The 26,910-nt window shown below is 35.5% G+C and overlaps 1 protein-coding gene across 1 annotated transcript; it reads left to right on the forward strand.

Moving 5' to 3' along the window:
* Positions 1-890: 890 nt before the first annotated feature.
* On the forward strand, positions 891-5,656 carry LOC131052734 (receptor like protein 26-like). Its single transcript, XM_059210109.1, has 3 exons — positions 891-4,033; positions 4,152-4,196; positions 5,140-5,656. Exon 1 carries the CDS (start codon positions 910-912, stop codon positions 4,018-4,020), a length of 3,111 nt encoding a protein of 1,036 aa, XP_059066092.1. The 5' UTR covers positions 891-909; the 3' UTR covers positions 4,021-4,033; positions 4,152-4,196; positions 5,140-5,656.
* The last annotated feature ends 21,254 nt before the right edge of the window (positions 5,657-26,910 follow it).

Consider the following 26,910-nt stretch of genomic DNA (forward strand, 5'->3'; position numbering starts at 1 on the left):
GAGTTTTATTCATGACCATGTCTCTTAATTGATGAAATGTATTATTTTATTTTTTAATATAATCTTAAGTTTCTTAAATTCGAAAATAATTTGTTTAAAAGATTATTGAAACATCTAAATTCTTAAAAAATTGAAACTAAAAGAATTGTAATGTGTATAAATTTATATTTCAAATTAAAATAATAAGAATCAACTAAACTAAATGACATTTTCCAATAACTTTTGAGATCTAAAAATGTTAAGAAAAATGAATTTATTTCTAAAATTATATATAAGAATTTATTTAGTTGAACAAGATAAAAGTAGGTACTTCCATTCCTTTATTAAAATAAGCATTTACAATTAAATTTTAAATCTGTATTTGATTAAAGAAAAGAATAGTCTAGCTGATAAAAAAAAGAAAAGAATAGTCTTCTCAAAAATTTCTTTTAAAGAAAATAACAAAAGTCTTATTGACCACTTTGGATTATGTGAATAATCTTTATAGAAAGCAGTGAAGTCTTCCCAAACAAGTGAATTAAATAGAAAGTGAAAATCTTATCATATTTGTAAGTGATGTCTAGTCAATAGAATTTTGTCTACCACTTTGGAAAGCATAACTACTTCACCCGAATATTTCGGCCACTTAGAAAAGCAAAGATATCCCCACAAGCCAAGTCTGGCAACAAGTTATCCGCGCTCCAACACCTGGAAATTAACATAACTATTTGCCCCCTCATTTTCCTGCACAAACTGGAAAGTAATCAGAATCTCATAATTATTACTCCCACTTCTACATAAAGTGATGAGATGCCAAAACAGTCAACACCTGTTATTGTCTTCTCAATATTTCCACACATATCACACAACACCTCTTCTCCGATATAATCATTTGCCCTCTCCATCTCATTTCATTACTTTCATTCTGCCATGGCCAACCTACTTGTGTTTACTATTATCACGCTGTTTCTTCTCCGCTTCTGCTGCGGATGTATTGAGAGAGAAGCCCATGCTCTTCTGCTCTTCAAAGCCGGCGTAAATGACTCTGCAGGTGTACTGAGTTCGTGGGAGAAAGAAAGAGATTGCTGCCTCTGGTACGGCATATCCTATGACAACACCACTCATCATGTAGTTGCTGTTAATGTTACAGGATTCTCTCTCTCAACTGAAATGGAGGGCATCATATCTGGGAGCTTGTGCACCCTCACTTTTGTTGCAACCTTAAACCTATCTGGAGTGGGATTGACAGGTACTATTCCTCCCTGCTTCACAAATCTCTCTCTTCTCGCACAACTAGATTTATCTCATAATAGATTGAGTGGGAATATTCCTCCTACCCTGTCTAATCTCTCTTCTCTAACTAGCCTACATCTTTCTCATAACGAACTCACAGGCAGCATTCCCTCCTCTCTCTCTCATCTCTATTCTTTAACTAACCTACGGCTTGCTTATAATCAACTCACAGGAAGCATTCCCTCCTCTCTCTCTAATCTCTCATCTCTGGCTATGCTAATTCTCTGGGAAAATCAACTCATAGGAAGCATTCCCTCCTCTCTCTCCAATCTCTCTTCTCTAATTTATCTAGATCTTTCTTCTAATCAACTCAGAGGAAGCATTCCCTCCTCTCTCTCCAATCTCTCTTCTCTAATTTTTCTAGATCTTTCTTCTAATCAACTCACAGGAAGCATTCCCTCCTCTCTCTACAATCTCTCTTCTCTAACTAAATTATATCTTTATTATAATCAACTCACAGGAAGCATTCCCTCCTCTCTTTCTGATCTCTCTTCTCTGACTAGCCTAGATCTTTCTTATAATAAACTCATAGGAAGCATTCCCTCCCCTCTCTCTAATATCTCTTCTCTAAGTAGCCTAGATTTTTCTTTTAATAAACTCACAGGAAGCATTCCTTCCTCTCTCTTTAAGCTCTCTCTTCTAACTAGACTAGATCTTTCTAATAATCAACTCACAGGAAACATTTTGTCACCTCTCTCTAATCTCTCTTCTCTAAGATTCCTACATCTTTGGGAGAATCAACTCACAGGAAGCATTCCCTCATCTCTTGCTAGTCTCTCTTCTCTAATGAACCTAGCTCTCTCTTTTAATCAACTCATAGGAAGCATTCCTTCCTCTCTCTCTTATATCTCTTCTCTAACTTATCTAGATCTTGCTGAGAATCACTTGACTGGTTGTATCCCAGATTCCTTGGGCAATCTCTCTTTACTGGAGGTGATGTTTCTTTCAGACAACCAACTGAATGGAACTCTTCCCCCCTCCTTTTCAAGGCTCTCCTCCCTTACTTACCTTAATGCTGATAGGAATTCATTCAGCCAGGATATTGCTTCCTCAACACTACCCTTCATGCTTGAGTTTCTCGAGCTCTCACTAAACAACCATCAGATAATTTCAGAGCTTTTCTTTCATAACCTTAGCAAATTATCATATTTGTCCTTATCCAATTGTGTACTTAACAGCAGCCCCACATGGATTCCCTCATTTCAGTTAAGACGGTTGCATTTGACATCATGCAAGGTGGTGGATGGTCAAATCCCCTCATGGATTTCAACTCAATTCTCACTTGAAGAGTTGCAAATAGCTGACAGCAATCTTGTTGGAGAAATTCCCTCTTGGTTACAGGATATGAGACTACGCTACATCAATCTCACAACAAATCATCTGCATGGTGATCTTTTGCTCAATACTTCAGCTTGGAAGGCAATAGAGGTTGTAGACATGTCTAACAATGCATTGTTTGGACAGATACCACTGATTTGGCCACCTCATATACAATTTTTGTTGCTCAATGATAATTGGCTAACGGGAAATATTCCCCCAAGCATGCAGGTTAACTCTTCATTGCAAGTGTTAAACTTAGAAAATAATCATTTGAATGGAAAAATCCCTTCAAGCATAGCCAACTTTTCCTCACTTCAAATTTTGAATTTGGGGAATAATAATTTGGGGGGTATGATACCATCTGAGTTTGGTGAGCTAAGTCAACTAAAATCACTAGTGCTAAAGAATAACCAGTTGAGCAGGGCATTCCCTCCTTCAATATCAAATTGCACAAAATTACTTTTTCTAGATATCGGGCAAAACCTATTGAAAGGCCAAATTCCAAATTCAATAGGAAACCTTTTACATTTGCAAGTGTTAGCGGCGAGAAAAAATAATTTTGAAGGTAGCATTCCTACAGAAATTGGGCAGCTAAAGCACCTCCAAATCTTGGACCTTTCTTCAAATCATCTATCTGGGTCTATACCACACAATATTTTCAATTTGCAAGCAATGTTGATAGAATCAAAAGAGGGATTTATCAGGGTTCAAGAGTATCAATTTGATGATCAATTTCTTCGTAAAAATTATCTAATTTTTACAGAAGTGTTTACAATCATGTATGAGGATGGATTAAATATGAATTCTAAAGGCAGAGATGAGCACTATCCATATATTTTTTCCACCAGGATAGCCATTGATCTCTCCAACAATCAATTGAGTGGTAATATTCCTTCTGAATTAGGAAAGTTGAAAGGCCTGATGCTTCTCAACCTATCCATGAATAATCTCAATGGAACAATTCCAAATAGTATTGTGCAAGTTAGTCAACTAGAATCATTAGACCTTTCTACAAATCAATTTTCTGGACAAATTCCATGGGAGCTTGGATCTTTGAGCTACTTGCAAGTCCTAAACTTATCAAATAACAACCTTTCAGGTAGAATACCACAAGGAGGACACATGACAACATTTGCAAATTCTTCATATGAAGGAAATCCAAGTTTATGGGGATGTCCACTTCGAAGGAATTGCTCTTGGCCAGATTTTGTTCCTGCTCCTCCTTCCATTTATGCACTAGCCAATGAAGAAGAACAAATTGAGGATAGTTTGTGGTATTGGATTGGAGTGGGACTGGCATATGGTGTTGGTTTTGGAGCTGTGGTGCTATCTATTGTACTAAGAAAGAAGTGGAGAGAAAAATACTTTCATGGTGTTGATATGGTGTTGAAATATTTTTTTCCATGGCTCCACAATTTGAAAATATGAAAAGTTTGTTCAAGTAAGCTCTTAGATTTGCCTTTTTTATTTTTTTTTCTTAAATTTACTTTTCATTCAATTTATTATTTGTTTTCAGAATATTTTAATAATTTTTTATTTTTTATTTGTATGTTTTGCAGATCTTGGAGTACTTAACTTGAAGCTTTTTAGTGGTGCAATAAGAGGTAGATTGTATGAATTCATTGTGCTCATTAATATTATCATATATATTTTTTATGGTGGCATTAATATTACCATATATATTTTTATACTGGCTAGTCAACTATATGTATAGCTTTTATTTCAAATATAGCATAACTAAAATTTGAAGCATTCTTAACCTCTAATTTGTACTAATTTGTAATCATTATTTAAATCTTGTGTTTCTATAAATATATGATATTAAAAAATTTAAAATTATTTGTTTTATGTAGTAAAAGATAAAATCTTTGTTTAAAATTTAATAGATTTACTTTTAAGTTGGATTAAATTATTTTTCATAATTAATATTATTTTATTTTCAAACCAAATTCTTAGAAAATAGTAGTATACTCACTGTTAATTTCAACCTGTATACACACCTGTTATTGAAAAGCATTTAGACACTTCCAAACAAATACGCAGGTGTAAGGCCAAACTGGTTGCAACTGCCTTGTATAAAAGTAAACTTGAAAATTTAAAAGTTAAAAAATTCTTAACTCGAATTAGATCATACTTTATCATCATTTAGGTAAGATGTTTTCATAGAGAATTAACATTTTTTCAGTGTCAAAATAGGGATATTGATAAACGTATGTATAAAAGTAAAACAAAAATTTAAATGGAAACTTTTTTATCATATTTTATTTGTCATTCAAATAAGTTTCAGTAGGCAATAATATTTTTATGAGGTTAAAGTAAGAATATTATTCAATTGATCTGCAATTTAAGGAGTTGTATTTTAGTGAGGGGGATATTGTGAGGCATGAGTGGGCTTCATCATTGCTCGTAGTTTTCTCTTATGATGGGAAGATAATTATGATCCGGTGACCTCGTTCTCTATTATAATCTTGATGGCGTGCAGTTATGGCATTCATTTTATCTTTGGTTTGTTTTCCTTTCTAACAAAATGCTCTATTTTCTATGTAGAGTTCTTGTCAAAATCAGTGGATGGTGGCTTTTTCTGAAGAATTGGAAAGAGCAGTTAATGTGGTATTGCAGAGGGTTTCTTATTCTGTTGTTACTTCTTTGGCTTTTGCTTTGGATTATTCTTTGGATCGGTCTCATCCTGCTTCCTGAGGGTCTTCAGGATCACTTATTCTTAGTTCTCTTTTGGCTTTGAGTTTTGTTTTCTTCGAAGCTTTGGACTCTTGTGGTGTATAGACAAGTTGGCTCTTGGAGTGATGACACTGAATTTTGTTGGACATCTTTTGCTCCATTTTGAGATGTTCTCTTCCAGACTAGTTCTCACAGCTTCCTTTATATCTAATGCCATTGGCATTGTATTTGGGGGTTTATTTGGAATGCCTATGGGCTTTTTGTAATGGGTAGATAGGATTATGCTCTTTTGAGCAATACTAAAGGGTTTTCTTACTGGTTCTTTCCCTTTAGTGCTCTTTGAACCAGACGCCTGTAAAAAAACTAAAGATTTTATATAATTTTAGCATATTTGTGAATACAAAGCTATGTAAAGGTTAACAATATCATATTTTGACACTAGAAAAAAGTTACTATCTATTGAAATATTTTATTTGAATCATGAAAATATGATCTAATTTGAATTCAATTTTTACTATTTTCATTTAAATTTTTAGATTTACTTGAATAAATAGATTGAATAATATTCTTTTTTTTTTTTAAGACGTTGGCATGCCTGTGAGCACAATGGCCTAGCGGGGGTTTGAACCTTGATGGCTATACCTTATTTTGGGTTAAAGTTTTGTATTCATTATTTTACTATATGATTTGATTATTTTGATGCATTTATTAATTTAAAACTTAGTCTATTAAAGTAATATGTATAAATTTCTTATTTAGAATCTTTTTTCTTTTTTACTTGAATAGCTTATTCATCTTCAATTAAATTGTAAACTTGTAATTCTAATTTAAAGTTCAAAATTTCATATTTTAAATATAACAATTCTTTGATCTAACAATTACTCACTCATGGAAATGGCAAATTTTAATTTCATATATCTAGCGTGTCTATTTTAAAATGTCATCTTAAGACATTTTACAAAATGTTTTGACAAACTTTGAAAACATTCTTCTCATTATTTGCATATGTATCATTCTGTAAAGCGGAAAATCGCGATCGAACCCTAGTTGGTCTCCCCTCTTCCAACTCCGAGGAGAGAGAAGGGAGGTTCGCTAGGGTTGGATGGTTTTCACTTAGGGGAGAGACTTTACATTCAAAAGAGGGGTTGAAATGCATAAGATCCAATCCCACACAATGTAAGATTGGATGTTAAATGCAAGGGTTAGGAAAGCAAGGCTACCCTCTTTTGTAAAGAATGTTGATAAGGGAAATTGAGCTAGGAATGCATAGAAAGTCATAAAGATTCACTTATAAACTGAGTTCGGGTTATAGGATGAAGCTGCGGACCTGGAATTAGCAGTAAAATGTCGATACGGCGCTGTCCTGCAAATTTGAGCAAAAGTTGTCAGGACGATGGTGCCCGGCGCCACGGTCCTCCGAAAAATCCGTGAAACGAAGTGGGATCTTTTCGTCTCTGCACAAGGATTCCAGATCTTCAATTTCAGCCGCGTACCTGCAACCTTGTTCTAAGGATGTTTGTATCCTTATGTGCGAAGGTTTAGATGTTGTATGTTGTTGTATGTTGTAGCATGTGGTATGTAGTAAAATGTGATCTCCTCTTCAATGGTTGAATCCTTGTCTTGAATGCAACACTTAGCCTTGAATGGAGACTTAGAAGGAATGCTTGAATGCTTGAATGCTGGAACGTTTGAATGTTTGAATCTTGCTTTCGCCTCTTTTCATCTACCCAAATGAGAGAGGAAAATGTAGTTTATATACTTGTCAATTAGGGCTGATAGACTGATTTTCCCGACCTTAGGCCGACCAGGGAATGTAATTTTCCAATTTGCAAACAAAAAGACCCGATACCCCATAGGAAACCGGGCCCAAAATAGGACCCAGGGACTAGGGCGCTGGGCGCCATGGTCCTGGGGGACCAGGGCGCTGGGCACCCTGGTCCTGAGGGACCAGGGCGCTGGGCGCTCTGGTCCCACCTCCGGGGCAGCAGGGTGCAAGGAGGTTCAGGCCAGGGTGCTTGAAAAATGCAGTTTTTGGTGTCGAAAATAGGTTTTGGGGTCTCCATCGTGAAGACCGAAATGCAGTCGAAATTGCAAGTGTCGCAATTTTAGGATGCTACATTTAGCCCCCACTTTAGCGGGAGTATGTATGCTCATACTTCCGGTAAAGTACAAGGAATCATCATTGAAAGACTTTCACCACGTCAAGGAGGCAAGATACACCAAGCCCCCAGTGGACTAAGGATCTTACGACTTTGATTGACAAAGTAAAAGGGAAGATCACGAGGGAGAACCATGACTGTCAGTAGTAAGGTTCCCTCACTATGAGTCATGCAAAAGAAATACCAAAAATTTTCAAGGCAAAGCTAAGCTCGCTAAAAAAATTTTTTAAGTATCTTGAAAGGATAGACAGGGTGTATGCCCCCCTACGTTAAAGCGATCACACACGCCTCAATGGGGGTGATTGTTTTAACGTAGTAATACACATAAGAAATGAGAAAGGAAAGGAGCATGCTATCACAAAGATTTAGCCCCCAAGTGTGAGATAAACCCAAGGATAATAGACACAAAACACAAAGCACGAGGTGACTTTGCTTTCCTCGGAGTCAGTATGCTGTATGATAAGTCATGTATATATCATATGTATGTATGCATAATTGTTCTTCATTCCCCAATCAAGGAAGGTCACCTAGAAGAAGGGAACACATGTGTCTTTTGAGTCAACATGAGAGAGACCAAAGAGATCTCAATGCTTTGCATCGTCCTCAAGTAGACAACACTAAGGACGACAAATAGAAGAATGAGAATAACATATAGAAGAAGTAACAAAAGAGAGGGGGAAAGAATCTGCTATGCTAATGTAACTAGTCTAGCATGTCATCTACCCCTCGATCTTGCTGATCAATGTTTCGGGAAGGTAGGGAACACGCTAGAGGAGGAACATCCAACACAGCAGATGGAGCTATCACAAGATCCAAACAAGGGCTATGTCCATGTTCCAAGCCACATTGTTCTTGTCTAGGAGCTAGGATAAGTGCTTTAGAAAATTCATTAGATAAATGATTATCAACATCAACAAGTTCATATTCACTATCAGAAGCAAGAGGAGTAACATGTTCATCATGAATAACATTTTCATCTATATCATCATCAAGATTTATAAAAATAGGATCTTTAATTCGCACAGGATCGAGACCATCATGCATCTTATGTTTAGGAGATTTAGGCTCAATATCCGGCTGAGGAGAAAATGGAATAATGCTTGTTGAAGGTGTTTTTGGAGATTGTAAATTTTGAGAAGCAGCTGCTTGAGCCCTAAGATGACGCTTTCGTCGGCGTTCACGTGCAGAACGATTACGTCTAGTCTTAGTAGGAAGTGGAGAAGATTGAGGAGGAGGAATGTTCTCATCCTTATTACTTGGGTGTTTAGGTTGTGGTCTCTTAGACTGGATAATAGGAGAAGAAGAAGGTCTCTTTTCTCTATAAAAGGCAGGAGGAGGAACTGCTCCATATAAAGGAGGAATTTTTGGTTTAGGGAGAAGACCAAGTCCATCATGACGAGGAGGTACAGGTCTACTTTTAGAAGATTTATTAGGCATAGACATAGTCACATCCATGGGGACGGGTTGGGGATCTTCTTGAGGAAAGACATTAGTTTTATCTTTCAAAGGAAGAATTTCCTTCTCAAGAATGATAGGAATGTCAAGTTTAGGTGTTCTAGGTTCACTTAGAGATAGGATCATATCTGTTTTCCACTTTTCATAAGATTTGAAAAGATGATCACTTCGCAGAGGAAGGGATTGGAATTGTTTAGGCCAAAAATAATCAATAGGAACACTAGAAGTTCTTTTAGCTGGTTTAAAGAGACTATGATTAACAGTAACAACTTCACCATTATGGGGAAATTTCAAACACTTATGAATAGGAGAAGCAATAGCTTTCATGGAAGATAGCCATGGATAGCCAAGCTTCACACGAAATTGTTCGGACGAAGGAATAATAGCAAAGTTCACATCAAGAGATTTGTTATGGACCTCAATAGGCAATGTAATAGAACCAATTGCAGGAGAAGAAAATGCATCAAATAATTTCACAATCACATCTGTTTTGTCATAGATCACTTGATTCAATTGCAAAGTAAAAAGAAATTCCTTAGTAATAATATTAACCATGCAGGAAGGATCAATAAGTACTCCACGGCAAGGTGTATTCTTAACTTTTGCAACTATGCATAAAGGACCATCAGGTGCTCTAATGGTTTCACTAGAATCAAATGTGATGGAAGGTTCTTTAGGGATTTCTTGCTGCTCTACAAAGTTAATCACATTCGGAGTCATAGACACAAGACCATCAGATGAGAGAGAGGAATCATTAGCCTCAATCGCATTAGAGGTATGAGAAGTATGAGAAGGTAATGGATCAGTAAAAATCTGAAGATTTTGGTTAGGAGGAGCTACAGATGTGTTGCCTTTATCATTCACTCCAGAAACAGAAATAGTATTATTATCAATCAAATCCTGAATTTTACCCTTTAAAGAAAAACATTTTTCAGTATCATGACCAGGCTGACGATGAAAATGACAAAAAGCTTTATGATCAAAATAAGGTGAAGTAATCTTTGCAGGATCAATTTGTCTTATAGGAGGAAGAGTAAGCACATTTTGTTCCAATAACTTATTCATAATACCATGCAATGATTCATTTAAAGGAGTATACTTTCTTTCTTTCTTGAAAAATTTAGAAATAGGAGGCACACCTGATGCTGCATTCACATTGTTGTTGATGATGTTTTCATTGAATTTGATGGAATCTCTGTTTGGTTTAATCTTCCCAAATGGTTGTTGACTGCTATCACCCTTATCACTCGGAGCCATAGGATGTGATTGTTCCATTTGACTCACAGTCAGTTGATAATTGTGAAGAGTGGCACACAACTGTTGGAAAGAAGTAAACTCAGAAAACAGAAGTTTGTCTCGAATATCTTTTTGCAAATTAGAAATAAAGATTCTTTGAATATCATTATCAGGCATTGGAAAAGAAATTTGAGCATACAAATGCTTATATCTACCAATGAAATCAGTCACTTTTTCTTTAACACCTTGTTTACAATGCATTAAATCAATCAAAGTAACTTTAGGACTTATATTGTTTTGAAATTGTTGAATGAAAGCATTTGCAAGTTGTTCGAAAGAAGTAATAGAATAAGAAGGCAACGAGCAATACCATTGTAAGGCTTTGTCTCTTAATGTTCTAGTAAACAGTTTCGCAAGCAACCTTGGGTCATAAGCAAAATCAGTACAAATTGTTTGAAAAGTCTTAACATGTGTTAGAGGATCACCTTTACCATTATAAAGCTCCAAATGCGGGATTTCAACATGTTTAGGAGGGATAGCTCGAACAATGTCAAGAGAAAGTGGGCTCGCAACATCAAATGTGGGCACACTAAACTTAGATTGATTCATAGAGGCAATTTGTTGCTGTAAAGAAGAGACAGTTTGTGCAAGATTGTTAATGGTCGCTTCAGTCGAAGAGTTCATATTAGGTGTGTTAGACTGAGATGGAGGTGTTATGTTATTGAAAGAAGGTAGAGAGTAAGGTGGTGGGACCCTATGATAGTCAACCATAGGGGATGATTGGATAGGAGGAACACTACAAGGAGGAATGGAATGGTTAAATGAATTGCCCCCTTGCGTCATGTTCATTTGTGAAGATGTAATAGGAACACTCATTGAAGGAATGTATGAAGAAGTCAGATTAATGAAGGAAGAGGATTAATTGAAGAAGAGGGATTGCCCCCATGACTAGTAATCATAGGAGGAACGCCTTGTATAGAAGTAGCCATGATGTTTGATGTAAAGGTAGGTATACTAGCAATAGGAGTGGTCAGAGGAATGGAATGATTGACTTGTGTAGGAGGTTGTGTATGACCTAAAGACTCGGCACAACTCTTCATAGGCATCACATTCGAATCCACAATGTGTACAATACCACGGAAAATATCAATTCCATTCTTATCACTTTGAAGCATGCGTTTTAAACCCTCATTTAAAGGAAGAGCTTGACTATCGGGATACTCATGAGACATCCATTGGTGAAAATTGTCAAATTGGTTATCCAATTTCGAAAGTTGTTCAACAGAAACCTCATGGGGATTTTCTTCATCATTAGGAGGATTAGAGGAATTACCCATGTCCTCGTTAAAAAGGCTATTCAAATTAGGTTCCATCTCCTCGGTTGTTAAACCTCGGAAAGACTTAATTCTACGGCTTCGTCTAACGGGAATAGTGTAAGTAGGGCTTGTTGTTGTAAAACTCATGCACTAGAGAGAGAGAAAAGATTTTGATTTTAGAGGTAGCAATTTTCAGTAAAACCAGCCAATCTTCCAAATTTAAGCTGTTAAATGCAATCACGACAGTCTCCCGAAATTTCAGAAAAAATGTTCGGGACCGTGGCGCTTGGAGTGCAACACGGTCCTTGCAACTTTTTTTGAAATTTACAGGGATGAAAGGTATGATGATTTTAGAGCTAATCTGAAAAAATTGAGGGATTTTACGATCTGTAGATAGGCCAAATTAAAGTTGCAATCTCAAAATTGAACCCTATCAAGATTGTCGAAAAATGCAAAATTTTGAATTTCGAAAAAGAGAGGGAAACTGAAATTTTGAATTTTATGATTTTAGAGGGAATGTCAAAAGCAATGCAAGTTTTGAAATTTAAAAATTGACTCAATTTCACGCAAAATTCAATTTTGAAAGCGGAAATCAAAGTTGTTGTAATTAAGTACTTAATTTCAAAAGTCACAAATTGCAAGAATTTGAATAAAGCACTGAAATTTCGAATGAATGCAAACATAATTGTGACACAAAATTTTAATTTCGATAATTTTTGAATGATTAGGAGCCCTAGACCAAGCAGTCACAAGACCAACTTTGACTGTAATTTTGAAAGTGTTATAATTGATAAAATCAGCCAAAATTCTGGATTTTAGCAAGAAAATACAGTAAGATCTCGCTCCCGAAATTTCGGAAAAAATGTCAGGGACGATGGCGCTCGGCGCCACGGTCCTCGCAACTTTTTTCCAAATTTTCAGGGATGAAAGATATTGTGATTTTATTGCGGAATCCAAAGTTACAGCTGATTTGGAGATGTTTTGATCGGTCAAATTGTCGGACAAAGGTTGAATCAAGAGGGTTTAAAAAATTAGGGTTTTGACACTTAACCACTGAATTTTCAAAATTAAAGCACAAATATGAATTGATAATTTGTAATAGAAGGGCAGATCTGAAACAAACATTAATAATTAAGCATTTCACAAGTTAAATTACTAAAAAGAAATTTTAGGGTTTTTACGCAATTACCTCTAAAATTTTGCAAAAGATCAAACATGGAAATGTAATCAAGGAATCAATTTTCAGATCTAATCATGAATAATCAGAAAGGATGTTCACGTCGGGTTCACCAAAATGTAAAGCGGAAAATCGTGATCGAACCCTAGTTGGTCTCCCCTCTTCCAACTCCGAGGAGAGAGAAGGGAGGTTCGCTAGGGTTGGATGGTTTTCACTTAGGGGAGAGACTTTACATTCAAAAGAGGGGTTGAAATGCATAAGATCCAATCCCACACAATGTAAGATTGGATGCTAAATGAATTTCAAGGGTTAGGAAAGCAAGGCTACCCTCTTTTGTAAAGAATGTTGATAAGGGAAATTGAGCTAGGAATGCATAGAAAGTCATAAAGATTCGCTTATAAACTGAGTTTGGGTTATAGGATGAAGCTGCGGACCTAGAATTAGCAGTAAAATGTCGATACGGCGCTATCCTGCAAATTTGAGCAAAAGTTGTCGGGACGATGGTGCCTGGCGCCACGGTCCTCCGAAAAACACGCGAAACGAAGTGGGATCTGTTCGTCTCTACACAAGGATTCCAGATCTTCAATTTTAGCCGCGTACCTGCAACCTTGTTCTAAGGATGTTTGTATCCTTATGTGCGAAGGTTTAGATGTTGTATGTTGTTGTATGTTGTAGCATGTGGTAGGTAGTAAAATGTGATCTCCTCTTCAATGGTTGAATCCTTGTCTTGAATGCAACACTTAGCCTTGAATGGAGACTTAGAAGGAATGCTTGAATGCTTGAATGCTTGAACGTTTGAATGTTTGAATCTTGCTTTCGCCTCTTTTCATCTACCCAAATGAGAGAGGAAAATGTAGTTTATATACTTGTCAATTAGGGCTGATAGACTGATTTTCCCGACCTTAGGCCGACCAGGGAATGTAATTTTCCAATTTGCAAACAAAAAGACCCGATACCCCATAGGAAACCGGGCCCAAAATAGGACCCAGGGACCAGGGCGCTGGGCGCCATGGTCCTGGGGGACCAGGGCGCTGGGCGCCATGGTCCTGGGGGACCAGGGCGCTGGGCGCTCTGGTCCCACCTCCCGGGGCAGCAGGGTGCAAGGAGGTTCAGGCCAGGGTGCTTGAAAAATGCAGTTTTTGGTGTCGAAAATAGGTTTTGGGGTCTCCATTCAGGCTGCGTGTTGCGTCGCCATCGTGAAGACCGAAATGCAGTCGAAATTGCAAGTGTCGCAATTTTAGGACGCTACACATTCAATCATATCATAAATCAATGAAAATTTAAGTTTCATCTATCAATTGCCATTCATTATCAAGTTAACACTTCAAAGCATATTCTAGTACAAAATATGAATTTGCTTACATTAGAAAAATAATTACTTGATATAGTGATATTCATTTTCCTATGAGTGTAAGGGCTTGTGTTTGGAAAGTAAAATTCTACAATTCATGAAATTCAGGGAGTAAGCTTTAGTCTATGTGTGGAAAAAGGAAGATTATGCAATTTCATGCATTGTGCCATGAGTGCTCCATGATTGATAAAACCACATTGCATGTGATGGGTGAAAACATGTCTTCTATTTTCACACAAATTATCCTAGTTTTATAACCATTTTGTCCTATATTATGCTCCTATTCCTCTAAGTTACTATGGTTATTATGAAAGAATGGGTATTTAACATGAATGAAAGAAATACTATCTTTCTAGAACTTAACCTATTAAAGCTAGTACTAATTTGGGTGTTTATGTGAAACAGGACACTTCATGATCGGGATGACTCCTCGTGTGGCTTAAAGATTGTTACATATATTTTTGTTGCTCTTGCTTTAGTAAAAAGATGAATTGTTTAAGTGTATGGATGGGTATAGCCAATATCAGTTAATATGTAGTTTTTGTTTAAATTTTTAAAATAGTGGCATGTTGCCACTTCTCTATTGTTCAGTCTTTTGTCCATATCAAAACTTTTAGTATGTGTGTATGAGGCATTCATTTTTGTATCAGATTATAAATATGTGATCATGTTGTATGAACTGGTAATCAAAAATATAATATCAATCTTGAACTCTTCTTTTGCTATAAAAGTTGTTGTTGATTGTATAAAGCTTCACTCAGTCGGTTGTTGAGGAGGAGGGCCCTCTCCTTTGTCATTGATTGTAGATTCTTCTTATTTATTTTGTGTGGAAACATGTTTATATGGTAGATTTAGCTACATTTTATAATCAACTTGTTTATATACATTTCCTCACGTATTCTTTATGATGCTATGTTGCTTTAGATTACATTAAATAATTTGCATCTCAAGAATTAATAAAATTTTAAAAAATAATTGGTTACTATTTTGTTGTTGGACTTCTATAAAGCCTGTCATTAGGACATAGGAGCTCTTGTTGCCAAACTAGTATTATAAAATTTTGGGAAGTTCTAAAATTCATTATGTATGGGATAAAGTATAAGACTATTTTGTTATTTTAAATATGATTCTATAATTCGCAATTGATTCAAAGGTACTCCTAGAAGTCAACTTTTCATTAATAAGATTTTCTTTGACAGTGTTATAGTTGTTCATTTCTTGTAAATTAAATCAGGTGTAATTTATTTTCCTAGTTGCATTTCATCCCCACTTAAATCACTATCTTCATCCCTTAGGCAAATAGCCTCAATATCTTTCACAAATCTATGAATCCCAGATTGATATCTTTAGGTCCAAATTGAAGGATCAATTCAAAGCCAATATAAGTGAATAATTTTTCCTTTCAACTTTGATTCTCAGTTTTACCCAAACATTTTGGCATCGTTTCCAAGGAAAGGTATTGAAAGCATGAAATCGTAGAGAGTTAAGTTAGGACCAGTGTGCCAAGGTGAAAGTCCATACAATTGTCAACCTTGCCTAGGTGATTAAATTTGGTTTTCACTATTATAAATCATATAGGTGCATGAATGGAAATAGGGATAGTAAAGGTAGATTCATAAGGAAAGATACAATAAGAAGTTCTCAATAAGAAAAACCAAAATCAAGAAAAAATCCATTGATCAAACAAGTAGAGGTTCAGCCCGAGTCATAAAAGTGTGTTATAGGACCATCTATTGTTTCTCCACCCAACATATCACAAACAATTCTTGAGTTCTCTCGAGAGCCATTAATTAATCCAAAATTTGCTAAGCAATTTGTTGATTCTTTTAAGCTACATAGTGAGAAGACTGTTGAAAACCTATTCATAGTCATTTACACTTCTTGGGCATTTGAAGACAATATGGGTGACAACAATAACAATAATAACAACAACAACAATAATAGGGTGATGCTTGTAAACAATAATCCTATAAATTTTGAGTTCGCTATTGTTGACCCTATTGAAGGTACTCCTATGAAAAAAATACCTCACTTTGCTTTACCAGTATTTTAGAGACTGACTATGGAAGATCCTAATGTGTGTTTATTTTAATTTGAATTTTTTTGTAACAACTATGATTATCGGAATGATGCACATAAACTCAAATTATTTCCAGCTACCTTGAAGGATACATCACTCAGATGGTTTATGAGTCTTCGATCACAATCAGTCCACACATGGGACAACATGAAGGAAAATTTTCTTGTGAAGTATTAGGAGTATTACAAGACTAAAGAAGTACAAGATGAGATCTTTCATATGACACAGTGTGAGGAGGAAATAATGGAATATTATTTAGAGAAATTCCTTTTTAGTCTTCAATGAGCCTTGACAAAATCGTTTGACTAACGATGCCATTAAAATGTTGTTTGTTAGGGGAATTCAAGATGACTACATGGAAACCTTGAATCTTAGGGATGGGGGTGATATTTCTAAAGCACATTTTGAAGACATTTGTGAAGCATGCAAGAATTATTCATGATTTTCTCAATCAATAAGAGGAAATACAAGAAGAAATAATTTTGTAGGAATAGGTACATCAAGTATCACTAAACGAGAACTTGGTACATTACTTGAAAACCTGAAAATTGGTTTGTAAAGTCATATAGGTAGATAGATAGATATGCTTTATAATCAGAAGAAACAGGAAGATGTTGAAAAAGTCTTAGCAATCTTTTGTCCAACTTGTAGGAAGAAACATGCTAGTTAAGAATGCCCCTATAACTGAACCAAAATCTCATCCCTCAAAGACGCTAGTAGGCATTCGAACCTAAGGTCCATTCCTATAGATATGGAAAATTTGAATATAGTGAAAAATCTATTTACTTTATGGCACCTAGATGTCCTTGGCCACCTAGGCCCATGCAACTTGGAATGTGTAATAGCTATTATTTAGTTGCACCAAGTCAACCTACCTCTTTTTTAAATCAATCAGGATGGTATGATGGTTGGAAACAACCTATGCCTTATTATCAATCATGGCCTAATCAACTTGTACCCCAACCATGGCAAAAATCTTGAAGGTCACAATCACAATACCCACAATACCCACAACAATTTCCACCTTATCATCCACCTCATATAGTCAATCCATATCAGCAACAACAACTACTTCTTCCACCTCCGTCAAACCATCAATTGCCCCAGCCAGCACAACCACCAAAGGAAACTCCAATGCTTGCCCAACCCACACTAAATCTGAATAACAAAGTATCACAACCAATAAACAATAATGAAATTGCAGGATACCCAACCTATCTAGTTAATGCATTGGAAGTTGAGGGTGTACAACTGAGGTCTAAAAAGAATTTGTAGGGTCCAACCATTATAGAAGTTTACGACTTGCCAGAAGATAATGTTGAAAAAGCACCAAGGCTTTCATTTCCTGATAGATTCAATGAAAAACCACTAAAACCCATAGTTCCCTCCACTGCTTTTGATTTTATGAATGAATTGTGAAATGTTAATATTAAAATTCCTCTTTTACAAGTCATTAAAGATATTCCAGTTTATAACAAAGTAGTAAAATAATTATGTGTACAAAGGTAACAGAAGAAGAAAGATCTAAAAATAGTCCAAGTCATTGGACAACTTGCTGATTCAATGTTGGGAAAGATATTTGTTGCTAAATAGGTAAGAATAGGTAATATTCTTATCCCAAATACTCTTGTGAATTTAGGTGCAGCCATAAATATTATGAACAATGAAACCAAGGAACCATTTGTTTTGCAAGGTATAAGACCAACACCATCAATTCTACAAATGGTTTTTTGTTCTTTGGTAAAACCAAAAGGTATGATAGAAGATATTATTATTTCTATTGATTCTTGGGAATATCCTACTAATTTTATGATTTTATAGCCCAAAATTAAGTTGAGGGATACCCATTAATTTTGGGAAGACCTTGGTTAGTAGAAGCTAATGCTTTTATTTATTGTAGGTATGGGAATATGGTGATCTCTAATGGGCAAATAAACAAAGCAATTAGCAATGTACCCACCAGATCAACCTTTGTTGGAGACTGAAGGTCCTTTTGGGGTTGATAGTGATTTAGAAAATTCATTGCCAATTTGAACCATTGATCAAAGTCACAATGTGGCAGGACGTTTAGAGGACAATGTTTTAGAAAATTTTCTAAATAACCACTATTCACTTGTTAGTGTTTTAGAAAATTTGGTTTCTTGTCTAGATAATAATTGTCTATTTGGAAACATCTTCTCTATAAATGATCAATGTTCTCTTCAACATTTGATTACATTGCATTAATTGCTACGCTACAACTATCTATATAGCCAATTCTTTCTTTTAGAAAGTCCAAGTGCTTTACTTGCCACTTCTCAAATGTTTACTATAAGTTCACCTATGCAATCCCAAACTATGGACATATTACTTGGAAATACTCAATATAAATCCCAATTTGAGTCCTTCCCAAATAGACTCTCTAATCACTATGTTTCACATCAACAAAGAAGACTTTGGATGGGAATACCAAGATATGCATGGAATCCATCCAGCTACATGCACACATAATATTTTTATATAGGAAGGAAGTAGACATGTGAGGAAACCCCAAAGAAGATTTAACCCTATCCTACAAGAGATTGTTAATGAAGAGCTTCAAAAACTACTTAATGTAGGATTTATCCACCCTATTTCTGATAGCCAAAGGGTGTCACCTCTTGTGGTAGTTCCTAAAAGGAATGAAAAGTGGAGAATTTATGTTGACTATAGCACCCTTAAAAAGGTCACATAAAAAGACCATTTTCCCTTACCATTCATTGATCAGATCCTCAATTCCCTTGCGGGGAAAATGTTCTTCTCCTTCCTTGATGGATTTTGTGGTTACAATCAAATCCCTATATCCCTTGAAGACCGATAAGATCACATATACTTTCCCTTGGGATACATTTGCTTATAATGTTTTACCTTTTGGCTTGTGTAATTCCCTTGCTACATTTCAAAGAGTAGTCCTAAGTATTTTTGTGGAGTTAATTCATGATTGCATAGAGGTATACATGGATGATTTTTCTATTTATGGGAAGAGATATGAGGAATCCAAAGAAAATCTTGAAAAGGTGTACTTAAAATATGTATTGGGACTAGTCTCTCTTTGAGTCATGAAAAGTGTCATATCTCGATGACTAAAGGTATTGTTTTGGGTCATTACATTTCTTCAAAAGGCATTAAAGTTGATCCTAAAATGGTTCAGATCGTACAAGTTTTACCTATACCCACTTGTCTTAAGGATGGTTGTTGTTTTTCAGGACATGCTGGATACTACAAAATATTTATTCATCTTTATTAAAATCGCCTCACCACTTTTTTCCTTGCTAGGTAAAGACATTACTTTCTTATGAAACAAACTAGAATAGTCATTTTATATCTTCCCAATGTAATTAAGTAATCCAAAATATATACTTCCATGGAAACAGATGAGAAAAAGTATACTAGAATAAAACAATACACTTCATGATCATGAGGACAAACATGATGAAGCAACCATGATAACTCCTTGTGTGGCTTGAAGATTTTTATGTATATTTTTGTTACTCTCGCTTTAGTAGAAATTTGAATTGTTTAAGTGCATGGCTGGGCATAGCCAATATTAGTTAATAGGTAGGTTTTTCTTTAAATTTTAAAATAGTGGCATGTAGCCACTTCACTATTTTCAGTCTTTTGTCCATATCAAAACTTTTAGTATGTGTGTATGAGGCATTTGGTTTTGTATCAGATTATAAATATGTGATCATGTTGTATGAACTGGTAATTAGAAATATAATATCAATCTTGAATTCTTATTCTCTTGTAAAAGTTGTTGTTGATTATGTAAAGCTTCACTCAGTCGGTTGTTGAGGAGGAGGGCCCACTCCTTTGTCACTGATTGTAGATTCTTATTCTTTATTTTGTGTGAAAACATGTTTATATGGTAGATTTAGCTACACTTGATAATCAACTTTTTTATGTACATTTCCTCACTTATTCTTTATGATACTATGTTGCTTTAGAGTACATTATAATTTGCATCTAAAGAATTAATAAAAACTATAAAAATAATTGGTTACTGTTTTGTTGCTGGAATTCTATAGATCCTGTCACTATGATATAGGAGATCTTGTCACCAAACTAGTATTATACAATTCTAGTATTATATAATTCTAGGCAGTTCTAAAAATCATTATGTGTGGGATAAAGTATAAGAATATTTTATTAATTTAAATATGATTGTATAATTCAGGATTGATTCAATGGTACCCCTAGAAGTCAACTTCTCATTAATAAGGTTTACTTTGAGAGTGTTATAGTTGTTCATTTCTTATCAATTAAATCAGGGGTATTTTATTTTCCTAGCTGTAATTCATCACCACTTAAATCACTATCTTCATCTGTTAGGCAAATGGCCTCAATATCTTTCACAAGTCTATGAATCCCAAATTGACATCTTTAGTCCAAACTGAACAATCAATTCAAAGTCAATATAAGTGAATACATTTTCCCCTAAACTTTGATCCTTAGTTTTACCCACTCATTTTGGCATCATTGTTAGAGAAAGCTATTAAAGGCTCAAAATCGTAGTGAGTTAAGTTAGGACCAATGCGCCAAGGCGAAAGTCCAATTGTTGACCTTGCCTAGGTGATTAACTTTGGTTTTCACTGTTATAAATAATATGAGTGCATGAATCATAATAGGGATAGTAAAGGTAGATTCATAAGGAAAGATACAGTAAGTAGTTCTCAACAAGAAAAATCAAGAAAAAAGCCATCGATCAAACAAGTAGCAGTTGAGCCTAACTTAGAAAAGTGTGATACAGAACCATCTATTATTTCTCCACCCATCATATCACAAAGAATTCTTGAGTTCTCTCAAGAGCCATTTATTACTCCATAATTTTCTAAGCAATTTGTTGATTCTTTTGAACTATGTAATGGGAAGTTTGTTGAAAATATATTCATAGTTGTTTACACTCCTTGGGCATTCAAAGACAATAGGGGTGAAAACAATAACAACAACAACAATAACAGGGTGATGCTTGCAAATAATAATCATGTAACTTTTGAGTTCCCTATTGTTGACCCTACTGAACATACTCCTATGAAAAACATCCCCCACTCCGCTTTGCTTGTATTTTAGGGACTAACTATGGAAGATCCTAATGTGTTTTTACTTGAATTTGAAGTTTTGTGTAATAGCTATGATTATTGGAATGATGCACATAAAGTCAAATTATTTTCAGCTACCTTGAAGGATGCATCACTCAAATGGTTAATGAGTCTTGGATCACAATCAGTCCACACATAGGACAACATGAAGGAAACATTTCTTGCAAAGTATTAGGAGTATTGCAAGACTAAAGATGTACAAGATAAGATCTTCCCTATGACATAGTGCGAGTAAGAAATAATGGAATATTATTTAGAGCAATTCTTTTTCAGTATTCAACAAGCCTGGACAAAATGATTTGAATAATGATACCATTAAAATGTTGTTTGTTAGGGGAATTTAAGATGACTACGTGGAAATATTGAATCTTATGGGTGGGGCTAATATTTCTAAACCATGTTTTGAAAACATTTGTGAAGCATGCAGGGATGATTCATGATCTTCTCAATCAATGCAAGGATATACAGGAAGGAATAATTTGGTAGGATGAAGTACATCAACTATCACTAAAAGAGAACTTGGTACATTACTTGAAGACCTAAAAATTGATTTGTTAACTTATATGGGTAAACAAATAGATACACTTTATACTCGAAAGAAACAGGAAGATGTTGAAAAATTCTTAGCAATCTTTTGTCCAACTTGTAGGAATAAACATGGTAGTTAAAATGCCCCTATAAATAAACCAAAATATCATCCCTCGAAGATGCTAGTAGCCATTCCAACCTAAGGTCCGTTCTTGTAATATGGAAGAAGTTGAATATAGTGAAAAATCATTTTACTTTATGGCACCTAGACGTCCTTGGCCACCTAGACCCATGTAACCCGGAATTATATCTAATAGCTATTCTTAAGCTATGCCAAGTCAATCTACCTCATTTTCAAATCAATCAGGATGGTATGATGGTTGCAAACAACCTACCCCTTATTATCAATCATGGCCTAATCTTGACATGTATCCCAACCATGGCAACAATCTTAAAGGTCACAACCATAATACCCATAGTTCCCACAACAATTTCCACCTTATGCTCCAACTCATATAGTCATTCCATATTAGCAACAACAACAACTTCTTCCACCTTCATCGAACAATCAATACATAGCCACCAAAAGTAACACCAATGCTTTCCCAAACCACATTAAATCTAAATAAAAAAGTAGCACAACCGTTAGACAATAATGAAATTGCAAGATACCCAACCTATCCAATTAATACATTTTAAGTTGAGGGTGTAAAATTGAGGTCTAGAAAGAATTTTTAGGTGCCAACCATTATAGAAGTTGAGGACTGACTAGAAGATAATGTTGAAGAAGCACGAAGGCCTTCACTTCCTAATAGATTCAACGAACAACCACTAAAACCCATATTTTGTTCCACTACTTTTGGTTATATGCTACAGATTGATTTTTTACTTTCTAGATGGATAGGGATGATGACATGAGGTATTTTTGGAGGATTATTTTTCTTGTTTGGTCAAGATGTAGTGTTGTTAGCTCTGTTGACTATTTTGGTGAACATTATCAAAGTCTAGAATATGTGTTTTCACTATATAAGTTTCAAATGGCTATGCTAATTACTACATAATATTTATGGTAGCTTGATTTTAGATTTCCAATTGATTGGAGGGTTTCTCGTAGGTTACATTATTGTCTATGATTAGTTCTAGTACTATTTTAGAAGTGTGTGGAGGAATGCACTACTTTCCTCATCTTGATATTACTTTGAGGATGTTGTGGATCAATTTTTTTTATTAAGGTAAGTAGGGAAAGGGCCTTGACTCATACAAAGTGAAAAGTAATCAGGATTTTGAACGGGCCCTAAACCCTTGTGTAGAGAGGGAAGGCAACTAGCCCACCAAAGAAAAACAACTTCCAAACATGGGTCTTAAAAAGGACCCAAAAGTTACCTTCATGGTTTTTCAAAAGGACCTAAACCTTCACATAATAGGAAAGATAAAGAATGGATGGTAGACTAACCTCCCATCCATTAGTCCTCCTAGCCCACCTCGTGTAAGAGGAGGGAGGATTTTTACAAGGTTCCTATAACCTTCAATAACACTTTTAAATTGGCATCATGAGCCAACTAGCAACTTCGATCCTAGGGATGCCACCCACCAAACGGGCCACAAACCAACAATCAAGAAACACCCTTTGAGAGAATACCACCACACAAAGAAGCCTCTAACCTCCTTCCAAGAGCATATCTCCACCTTAATAGGATAAGTCCCTACATCAATAAGGAATAAGAAAGAGTGTATCAGGAGCAAAATATGTCATTCCCTCAACAAATCAACTACTAGAGTCCCCACCTCAATAGGGGTGGCATTCAACTCCATAGAAGCCATAGTGGAATGGGCCCATCCAATATCAACATAGGCCAGCCTAAAAGAGAGAGTAATAACCATACCCCTACCAAAAAAATACCTTAACCAAGAACAAGCTAAGGCCAGAACAGGCCCTTGAAAATTTCTAGCATCCTTTTGACCAATAGAAGAAACATCAACAACAACACATTGAAAAATAAAAAGATAAGGAGAACCAGACACACTAGAACTCTCAAAAATCCAAAGAACACTTAAGCATAAATGGCCTTCAACAACCCTAGCAAGTAAGGAGAAGAATAGAAGAGCCATAACCTGCAAATGAATGAAAAAACATCATGTCTCCAACCCTAGAGTAAGCTAGACCACCAAATAATGTTCAACCCCCATAACTAGTATTTCCCCTTGCCACAAAGGGAAAAGAAGAAAAACCAAATCTACCATTCTTCTTTGAACCACCAAAACCAGCCTGAAAAGATCCAAGAGAATACTACCATCCAACACAACAATAGAGGTAGGGGAGACATCTAGAAACCCCAGGCCAAAGGCTAGAGATTTATAAACCTCCCCTCAACCAAAGCAAGGGTAGGGTCAACACCAACGACAAGAGTGGATCAAGAGCTCCCAAACCCTTGCAACAAACCCACATGCAACTACTCAATGCAGTGGACTATCTAAACCCATGATAAAAAAAGAGCGAGCCAAAGGACCTACAAGGCAAGTTCATAGTCAGCCCCACAACACCTACATCCAACACGAATGCCCAACAAAGAGCACCATTTAGAGATTCAAATAGCAACACCCACCTCCAAAAGGGCTCACAAGATATGCAAGACTCCAAATCAAGCATAGGAGCATAGGTGCATAGAGACACCCTCATCCAAGAAAACCCCAAGGAGGAGAAAAGCTAAGAGGTAGAGCACAAGCTCATCCTACAACAAATCCATGAAAGGGGTAAAGAGATCCCCCAAGAGAGACTCGGGAGAATTCTAAAACCCCAGCATCTAACACTACCTCCCATAGAAGGATCGACAAGTACCACCATGTCACCAAGACCAGAGGGAGCCAAACACTGAAGAACAAACAAGGAGCCAAAGGACTCTACAACATTGTAGAGCCAGAGTGATGCAGAGCATCATGAAAAACCAACCAAGAACCCCAAATAAAACATGGAGTTCAATCTTCAACACAATATCTTCAATATCAGAGGCATAAACATATTAAAATTTCTCATATTGTCATATTACTTTCATCCAAAACCATTTCAAGTTCATCCAACACTCTTTATCAAGGTACTAAAACATCAAACTCATATACCATATTGATTTTAAGGTAATATATCGCATCTCAATAGTAATAATTCAAATGCATGCTATAGCAGCTCATTAATTATGTATCAAACATATCCAATCATCTATACCTTTTCAAACCATTAAACATCATTGTTCATTGAAAGAATCCAATTCACTATCATCAAGGTGATTGTCATTCACATGACAGTTTTCTATACCTGCACTCAGACATTAATAAATTCCAAACCCGAAATGATTAGGCCAATATCTCTAGTGGATTTTTATAAAACTTGATTAAGAACAACATACCCACAATTCATAAAGATCCAATGGTGAAATAAAAAGTTAACATCTTTACACCGAGACCAATTTTGATTGTCGTAAATCTGGAAAATGTATGCTTGTTGCCTGCTAGGGCATCATATTTCACAACAAATACTTAACCAAATAAAAACAAGACCATACTCAAATGAAAGACCTCTGAGTCTAATTTTAGAATATGCAAGCCATTAAATTTCCCAATGGTGAAATCACAAGATAATTACAAACCCTTTCCAACAACTCCATTTAAGACAATTTAAAACCGGTTTTCACCAAAACCTTCATAACTTTCACAAAACTGAATGAAATCAACCCAAACCAAAAGATAAATAAAGTTTAATCACACATATTTCCAATGAATTCATTTAGAGGTCATAAATATTTAATATGCATCTATACCATACGCTGCAACATGACTATTTTTAGGAAATCTGGAAGTTGCAATCCATAAAACATCCATAACTTCTTCGTTTTTCAATGAAATCACTCCAAAATAAAACAAGAAAGAATATAATTCAAGATACTATCTAACCATGGTAATTATACATGGTTTCCAGGCTATACAAGTCCGTACAAGGCCTGGAAACAACAAAGTAACAATGGAAACTATCAAAATGGCAAGCTTATGAATACACAAATTGTTCAAAATTGTTATCCTCCTTCTCATCCCCCTTTGGTTCGACAAAATAAAAAATTTTATATCCTCTTGGTCAGTTTGGACCTTATAACTACCTCCAAGACCTTTCAACTTCGCATTTTCAACTTTTAATGCAATTTTACATTATTGCATTTTTGCCATTTTTCATCTTTTTGACAACTTTTTGTGACATTTTCACATAATGACCCCAAAACTTGACAAAAACCTTATAAAAATATCAAATAACCCTTAAATGACCTTTTACAAGCATTTATTCCCTTTCATGGCATGTTTACATCATTTGGACTCTTTGACCCCACTAGGTCCTAAATGGACAACTATGCAACTTTTACACAAATGGCTCAAGTAGCCTTACATTATGACTCAATTGGATAAAAATGAACTCAAATACATACATATATTCTTTACAAATCATAAATGGCCCAAATATAATCAGATAGTGACCTTGGATATCCTTATTGTGCTTCTACAATGGGATGCCCCTACACCACAGAGGGGCCTCCATAACCATGACCCAATCTTATAACATATAAAGGAGCAAAGGAGGGTGTGGGTAGCATATAGACCCACCCAACAATCTTCGTCATCCTCATCACCACCATCATTTGTGCCTTCCCCACCTTCATCGCCTACAACATCATCGCCTAAAACCATATCCTTCAATATGCTCCCGCTCCTCATAATCGCCATATCAACTCTTTGATCAATTATTATTATTCCTAAAGTGTTGTGCTTCTTTAGTGGTGGATCAATTATTATGTTTTTGGTTTTGGATTAAGAAATTATGGGTTAATTAGATTGATATGAATCAACTTCTATATTTTGGTCTAAGTGGTTGGGTGTAAAGTCTCTTTTCATGATATTTTGAAGGTGTGTTGACTTGGTGTGAACCTTCACACAACATTTACCTTACACAAGAAATTTTTTGGGTCAATGTTGTGTACATGTTACATTTTTTTGTGGATGACCTAATAGAGATTATTGTTGATATGAGTGGTGTATAACAAGCAGTTAAGTTGAGTTATGGATATAGAATGGTTTGCAAAGAAGTGTATGTGACAATGAGTTAATTTATGGTGAGAGTTTGTGTGAATCACAGGTTCAGAAATGTTATTATGACAAATGAGCTTTGATTTATGAACTATTATTAGTATA

The sequence above is a fragment of the Cryptomeria japonica genome, chromosome 8, assembly GCF_030272615.1.
Source record: "Cryptomeria japonica chromosome 8, Sugi_1.0, whole genome shotgun sequence".
Lineage (NCBI taxonomy): Eukaryota > Viridiplantae > Streptophyta > Pinopsida > Cupressales > Cupressaceae > Cryptomeria > Cryptomeria japonica.